Here is an 8,273-nt window from a genome sequence, read left to right as displayed (position 1 = left end):
CACACACACACACACACACACACACACACACACACACACACACACACTGCTGAAGGTTGAGGGATGCGTGGGCCGCAGCAGAGGAGGGGGTGACTCAGGGACAAGTCACTTCCTCTTTCATTTCCTGTGGTTTTCCTGGTTGTCAGACTCCCATGTCGACAAACAGACAGATCGTACCACAGTTTCTGTTTGTTTAGCTGTCTGACGCACACACACGCTAACACACACACGCTAACACACACACGCTAACACACACAGAAATACACAAATGAGAGGACGCCCACGCTGGGCGATAACGCCGTCACTCCACCAGCGTCTTCTGTTTAATAAAACCTTAAAGGAAATGTTCTGTGCATCAGCGTCAGACTAATTTCACCTGAACCTCTGCAGCCATCCCGACCACAGCCGACAGTTTCTGCTAATACTGAATTTCAGCTGGTCCTGAAGACGCTTTTAATTAAGTTTTTACTGACAAACACTAGATGTTTATTTAAAAAAAAATAATCCTAGAATACGTGCAGGAAGTGTTCTGAACTTTGCACGATTTCATAACTTTTCTATAAAATCTGCATGATGGACAAACTCGAACAGGAAAAATGTCACTTTTGTCCAGCTGGAGTTCCACAAGGATGAGTGTTCAGACTTCTATTCTCTGCTTTAATTTAGTTCCATAGAGCTCAAACCAATATTTATCTTTACAGAAGACGTTTTCTGCCCATTTTGAATTTCAGTATTCATAGAAGATGCTTATATTGACATTTTGTTGCTCCTAAAAACTCGACGTGTATGTTTTAAATTTTCAGTTAGCCATAAAAAAGCATTTAAGATTTGTAATTAACTGCACATTTTTATTGCAATTTGACATTCCTCCCCTCAAATTTAACTTGAAATGAATCGTCCTGTTTAACTCGCACTGTAAGGTGTTGGGGCGGAGCTAAACACAATGTCCCAGCAGCCCTTGCATTATGACTTCCTGTTTTTCTTGATTTAAGATGATAAAGCAGAGTTTGATCATTAATTCTTGGTTGTTGATTAGTGGTAGTTGTGATGCTGAACCATCTTGTATTAAAAGGTTTTTACATTTTTCTGAACACAAAGTTAATTTAAAACTAACGGCTGAGAAAAACAGCGACTACAAGGAGGACAAAAAGGTTCTGACTCAGAAACGAATCTGAAACTCCAGCAGGGTTTAAACTTGTTGAACGTTTTCACCAGTGTCTGATTTTGGTTCAGATTAGGAACAATAAACCGTTCATCTCTGTAGAGCTTGTGAGACTCTGACCCTGATGTAGTTGGCGTTGATGTAGCGGTCTGGTCCAGGTTCTTCTTCTGGGCTCTGCAGGATCACTCGGCTCTCTGGGTCTAAACAGCAAATGGAATCAGAATCAGAACAAACTTTATTGTCGTTGCACTGAAGTACAGCGAGATTATATTCTGTACAGTCGTGTGAAGGATGGGCAGAGTGCACGTGGCTGCAGCTCCTAGGAGCACGGCCCATTATTCTTTAGATAGAACGGGGGAAAGGCCACGAGGAGAGGATATGGATTAAAAAAGATCTCTTCACACCTCGTCTTTGTCAGGACACAATTTAAGACATCAAAAAACTACTTTTTACCCATTTTTTTAATTGATTGAATTACACTTTTGTTTTTTATTGGCCCATAGTTCTTATTTGAGTATTTTATCTGCATTTTGTGCATTTTAAGTTTTTGATGTGATCTTTCTGAGGCGTTATCCTCCTGGTTGTTCCTCCTCTGTTGCTTTTTATCTTGATGTTATCTGATGTTCACTCACTGTTTGACATCCACTGTGAATGTAAAGTGCATTATTAAGTTATTATTATTATTATTACCAGCAAACACATGTATAGACACATTACATATGCATATGACGACATGACGGTGATATTTGTTCATGAAGCACTTCCAGATAGCACCATAGTCCTGATAAGATGTTGGTGTCAGCCGGTACAGCTCTGATAAGCCTGCACAGAAGTTCTCAGGGGTGGGGGGGTTGTGCGGGGGATGGATGGAGCAGAGCCTTCTTAGTTTACACACATCCAATGAGAAATTTGATAAGTTGGCCTTCTTAAAGGCTGAACGGAGGAGTCAGATTCAGATAAGCCACAGTTGTTTTTGTGCAGGCAGACTGTTGTTTCTCGTCGGCCTTGAGTCCTGCTGGTACTTTCCAAATCCGAAATGGACAGATTTGTGGTCATTCTACTGGTCCGTGCTTATCAGCTTCCTCCAAGATCAGCCCCAACTGCTGGCGAGTTTCAGAAGCTGCAAGCGGCCTGCGATTCTCATAAATCGCTTCCACATTACGGTTGAGCTCATAAATCAGCTGAGTCTGAGCGCTCGAAGCACAAACGAATCCTTCACATAAGGTCGGCAGCTTTGCCACGGCCCAAACTGCTGCCGCCGTCTTCCTTAATAGCCGATAACAAAGGTATCCGACGGTGCCAAAAAGCAGAAACCCTGCTATCATAAGTTCAGTGATATAAACATCTTCGGCATCTTCCTGAGACAACGCGGAAAGGCCCGTCAGCTTCCACTCCCCCCATGGCGTACCCAGCCATGTGCCTCTCAGCGGAGCATGAGGGTTCTCCAGCACCCTGTCGCTGGTTGAAAAATTATCAGTTGCATTGAAAGTCCAGCTGACCAGATCCATGACGGTGTTTTCCGATTCGGAAGATGTGTAAACAGAAGCTCCGGCATACAAGACGGAGAGCAAAAAAGCAGGAGGAAGACGGGAGAGGGAAGGAGAGCATCAGTCTCGCTCGAGAGCGAGTGAGGAAAACAAACAAACAAACCACAACAATAAATAAGACAAACAAACAACTTCTCTGCAGAGAATCTGGTGGGACACTTACTGGGGAGGATGGTTTTATATCGGTCTTTCATGGTGTGTCCTGGAACATCCAGTTCTGCAGCGTTCACGAAGTTCGGAGGGATTTTCTGATGAGACCAGAGGGACACGCCGGGTGACAAAACAAACACACCTTCCAGGATATGACCGTCTCTGACCATTAATTAATTTACAAAGTGCATTTAGACTGACATGACTCAGGAATACGCTTTGTCTCATAGCTTCATGAAATCTGGATTTTCTTTTGTGTAAAATAACATTTTTTAAAACTAATGAGATTTCTTTCTATAATTATGCAGCGAACGCTGAGAGCTGAGTGACAGCTGAAATTAGCTGAAGCTGAAACTAAATTCTTAAAGCAAACCGAAGCAGGTCACTAGCTAAAAGCTAAATAAGAACATTTGCTAATAGCTAAAGAAAGCAGAGCATTTATAAAAGCTAAATAAAGAAGCCCACTAGCTAAAGGAACTAAAACACTAGCTAAAAGTCACACAAAGCAAAATGCTAGCTAAAAGCTAAAAGTACCATAACATCATTGAAAAAAATCATCATCATCAACTTTATTTATAAAGCGCTTTAACACAGCCACAGCTGAAACAAAGTGCTGAACATCAGCTAAAAACAAGAAAAGAGAGCATAAAAAATGTAACTAAATGCTAGGTAAAAGACAAATGTAGCAAAAAAGATAAAAAAAGAGGTAAAGTGTAGATAAAAGTCAAAACTACCAAAAGCTAGAAACTGAAATTCTCAAAAGGCGGTATGAAAGCTAAAAACTAAAATTATAAAATAACACAAGAAATGCTAAAAGTAGTCAGAAAGGAGTCAAAACAGCCGAATGTAGCGGAATGGTAGCCAAAAGCTAGGAGTAGCATAAGAAGACAAAAACAGCAGCTAAAGCAGAATTGAAAGAGAAAGATGTTTCAATGGAACTGAAGAGTCTCTGATTCTGTGGGGAAACTCCTGGCAAGTTAAACATTTAGAAAACTGTAAAAGTGATAAAAGGTCACAGCACCCGTCTCCTGAACGAGCCGAACACTTTTTTGATGCACGAACAGCTAAATCAGCAGAAAGTCTGCAGAAACAGGTTGGTTGTAAAAACAGAAGTATTTATTCAACCTAAGACCTCTTCTTTTAGTGAACAGTAAAATAAAGTCCCAATATGCATTCTTATATTTACATGAAAGAGCATTTCTTCCAGATGTTAACAACAAATAAAGATAACTCAGACCCTGTGTTATTTGCTGAAGCACCAAATCTTAAAACAAAGTCAAACTAGCAGAATAAATAAGAAAAACATTTTTAAAAATGAATGCGAGCAGTACAGGAACCAACCTTTCATAAGATACAACGATTTTACGTCTGCTTGAAATATTTCATTAAATTAACAATAAATAAAATCAGAAATGAATTAAAGCTGCACCTGATACTCTGCGTTCAGCGTGTTTGTGTCCCTCGCAGCTTCCTGTAGCTGAGCGTGCGTGAGCGGTCGGGAGGAGGTGTGTAACAGCTGGAGCCACACCTCCTTAGGGGTGGAGACAGAACAAACAGTCTCCGCCCCCAAAGTGCTTACGTCCAGTAGCAGCGACAGATTCGAACCCCGCCTACAAATACAAAAGTTTTCAGAAAAAAATTATTTTGACCATTTTATAAAAGTAAAAAAATCTTTGAAAAGTTTTTTTAAAATTTTATTTTAGGTTTATTTTTCCAGTTAAATGCTTCAATTCGGTGTAATTTAAAAAAAGTAATTTAATCATTATTGTTCAATCCCTGTTAATTTTATTTAATAATAATCTTTTATCTATTTTTTAAAATTAAATTCCACTCATTTATCAGTGAAGCACCAACTCGCACAGAAAACATGTTCGTAAATAAATTCAGGTACAAAAAGTTAAATTCAAATTCATTCTTTTATCACCAGTTTAAATACAATTTAATTAAAAAAAACTGTTTTCAACTCAAACACAAGGACAACCATTTAAATTCAAAATTTATATTACTTCAAGATTTTTATTAAATTCCACTAAAATATTTTCAATTAATCTCTGTTCCATTAAATTCATTTATTACTATAGTGTTGGTTCATCACAGTCAAATTTTATTTCAATCTAGTTTTATTACAATTCTATCCATTTTAATTCAGGTGTTTTATAATTCAGTTCAGTATTCAGTATTCCCTTTACATCCATTCCAATTGAATCCTGATTGAATTTGTTTCAGATTAATATGGCGAGATAAAAAATTCACTTCTGTTTACAATAATTCAAAGTGAATCAAATTACAAAGTAAACTCCCATTTAATCAATTAGCTTCAGATTCAGCGTCTTGTTAACGAGTCACTTCATAAATCAAGAGTTGTCACTGGATTTCTTCAGACTCAACAGAACCGCTGGCTCCCTGTCAAGTCCAGAATTTAATTCAAAATCTTACTTTATAACCTACAAAGCTCTCAACAACCTAGCTCCATCTACAGATCTTATTGTTCCATATTTTCCTAACAGAGCACTTCGCTCTCAGACTGCAGGTTTACTTGTGGTTCCTAGAGTTTACAAAAGCAGAATGGGAGGAAGATCTTTCAGTTCTCAGGCTCCTCTCTTGTGGAACCAACTTCCAGTTTCTGTCCATGAGGCTGACACATTGTCCAGTTTCAAGATTTTACTTTTTGATAAATCCTATAGTTAGGGACGGCTTGAGTTTCCTGAGCTATCCCTTAGTTCTGCTGCTATAGGCTTAGACTGCTGGAGGACAAACTGACCACATGTCCTCTCGCTGCTGCTGTCTTTACCTGCTCTACTCTACCAGTTTGTAATTATTTATATCTAAACATGTTTTTTGTATTTCCTCTTATAGAAAGATCATCTGGACTATAGAAAGATCATCTGGACTATAAAAAGTACTCCTGGACTATAGAAAGTACACTTGGACTACAGAAAGTTCACCTGGACTATAGAAAGTTCACCTGGACTATAGAAAGTACTCCTGGACTATAAAAAGTACTCCTGGACTATAGAAAGTACACCTGAACTATAGAAAGTACACCAGGACTATAGAAAGTACTCCTGGAGACTGTGATGAAGTGAACATTCAACACACTCTGTTGGCTTCCTTCCATTGATAAAGAACTTTTACGAAGTGTCCAACATTTTTCAGTCAGGTCATCTGACGGTTTCTTTTTTTTTTGTGCTGAAACGTTTTGCCTTCGATCCAGAAGGCTTCATAAGTCAAGGAAACACAAAACAAAACTGATTCTTCCCCCAACAGCTTACTTCAAAGTGGAACAAACCAGTTCTGCTAGTGATAAGATGGTCTCTTTGGTACGCCCCCTCCTCCATTGCCAGCCCTCTTCCTTGTTGACAGTCTTGTCAAACTGGTTGAAATGACCTGACTGAAAGATGTTGGATTGTATACCTGGATTATTGAGCATGGACTTTGTTGTTTTCAACCAGTTTGACAAGACTGTCAACAAGAAAGAGGGCTGGCAATGGAGGAGGGGGCGTACCAAAGAGACCATCTTATCACTAGCAGAACTGGTTTGTTCCACTTTGGAGTAAGCTGTTGGGGGAAGAATCCGTTTTGTTTTGTGTGTTTCCTTGACTTATGAAGCCTTCTGGATGGACGGCGAAACGTTCCAGCACAACAAAAAAAAAAGAAACTGTCCAGATGACCTGACTGAAAGATGTTGGATTGTATACCTGGATTATTGAGTATGGACTTTGTTGTTTTACTAAGTGTCTTTTTTATGTCTGTGAATGTTTTTGTTCAGTGCCCTGCGGCAGCTTCTGTTGGGACTTGGAGCTACAGAAATAAAGTGAATTGAACCAAGTCATTACGAAATGTGTTATTGTCAAGACATCAAAGTTCATGCTCAATAATCCAAGTAAAACCAAGTAAAACAAATCCAGAAAAGTTAAGTCAGGTCCTCTGGATTTTTTTTTTTTTTAACATTTCACCCTTCATCCAAAAGACTTCATCAGTCTGAGGAGCCACAACAAAGCAACCAAGAAGCTTTGTGACTCCTTGGACTGATGAAGTCCTTTGGATGAAGGACTAAACGTTAAAAAAAGAAAGAAAGAAAGAAACCGTCCAGAGGACCTGACTTAACTTTGTTGGGTTACAGTCGAGGTTCTGGGTCGGTAGCTGAATGTAGTTTTAAGGGTCAGCACTGACCTCTCCTGGAGGCGGACCGATGTTTTGCGAGGAGGCGAGGTTAACGGTGGCGGGGTCACTGGCTCCTCTGCAGGTACGGAGGTGGACTGAACCACTGAGGTGAACATCCTGAGCCTCTCTGTCTCAGTTGTGGTTCTGGATCGTCTCAGCAGCTCATCTCAGCACCAGGCTGCAGCGACAACAGACGAGCGGTTTTATTTTGATGTTTGCTACGACACCACAGTCTGCTGAAGGTCCGTCAGCACACACTGAATCTGCATTTTCTTCAAGTGATTAATCAAATAAAAACGATTTAAAAGAATATTACAACTGAAAATAAAAGATCAAGATCAAATAAATAAACCACACGGATGAAACCAACAGCTTCATTCTCCACAAGTCTTCAGTTTATTTATATTTTAATAAAGATACAAATGATACGCCTTTATTTTCTATTTAATATTTTAACTTGTAAATAGTTAAGAATCCAAAATGTCTTCTAATCCTGAGTACCACCAGTGATACTTTGTACAACGGTTAAAGTTTATTTTATTACTGCATAAGGCGACCGTGATGACAAAGATACAAAATGATGCAATAAACAAAAACAGATGAGCGGGAAAAAGAGAAAGAGTTTAAATGAATTAAAGAAGAGAAGACAAAAACACGAGCACAATAAACTGATTATCCTGTTTATTAATTATGTTTTTCCTCGTTGTCAACAATCTGTAAAACAAGGAACAACTTTTGTTGTCAATAGTTTTTTCAGCATTGTTGTGAAAATTAAGATAAATTGATGGATTAACAGCAGGTGTGCAAAGGTGCCACCCCTTTTAATGAGATCTGCTTTGGGACCCTCTGAGTCTGCAGTAATGAGGATGTTGCTCCGGGCTGTTGTTGTGAAGGAGGAGCTGAGCAGAAGAGCAAAGCTCTGGTCAGGAGGTATCAGGACCGAGACGAGCAGATCCTGGACCCGAGTGGCCGACACGATCCGGGCTCAGCCTCAGAGATCAGCTGAGGAGCTCCTTCATCCGGGAGGAGCTCGGAGTAGAGCTGCTGCTCCTCCTCATCCAGAGGAGTCGGGTGACACCTCCCTCTGGAAGCAGACCCAGAACTGTATGAAGCCCTGAGCCAGATGTGCACTGGGTTCCATTTTAATTTATTTCCTACAGTTTTACAAAAAGTTACCAGTGAAATATTTCAACCCTCAAGTCGTCGTCCTCATTATTAGATTCAATGAAAAACATATATATTAATCAGAC

General features: G+C 39.6%; 1 protein-coding gene across 1 annotated transcript in view; it reads right to left on the bottom strand.

The window, feature by feature from the left end:
• Positions 1-1,282: 1,282 nt before the first annotated feature.
• Positions 1,283-8,273, bottom strand: part of LOC119429304 (tyrosine-protein phosphatase non-receptor type 7) — a gene marked incomplete at its 3' end in the record, with an annotated part of 14,328 nt that continues 7,337 nt past the window's right edge. The window contains 4 exon segments of the mRNA XM_037696961.1: positions 1,283-1,362; positions 2,873-2,957; positions 4,289-4,469; positions 7,033-7,201. Coding sequence (XP_037552889.1) covers positions 1,283-1,362; positions 2,873-2,957; positions 4,289-4,469; positions 7,033-7,139 — 453 coding nt within the window.

The sequence above is a fragment of the Nematolebias whitei genome, unplaced genomic scaffold, assembly GCF_014905685.2.
Source record: "Nematolebias whitei isolate Nwh7 unplaced genomic scaffold, NemWhi1 Nwh_scaf_383, whole genome shotgun sequence".
NCBI classification, from domain to species: Eukaryota; Metazoa; Chordata; class Actinopteri; order Cyprinodontiformes; family Rivulidae; genus Nematolebias; species Nematolebias whitei.
The sequence above is the reverse complement of the archived record's forward strand: the minus strand, read 5'-3'. Positions and strand labels throughout refer to the sequence as shown.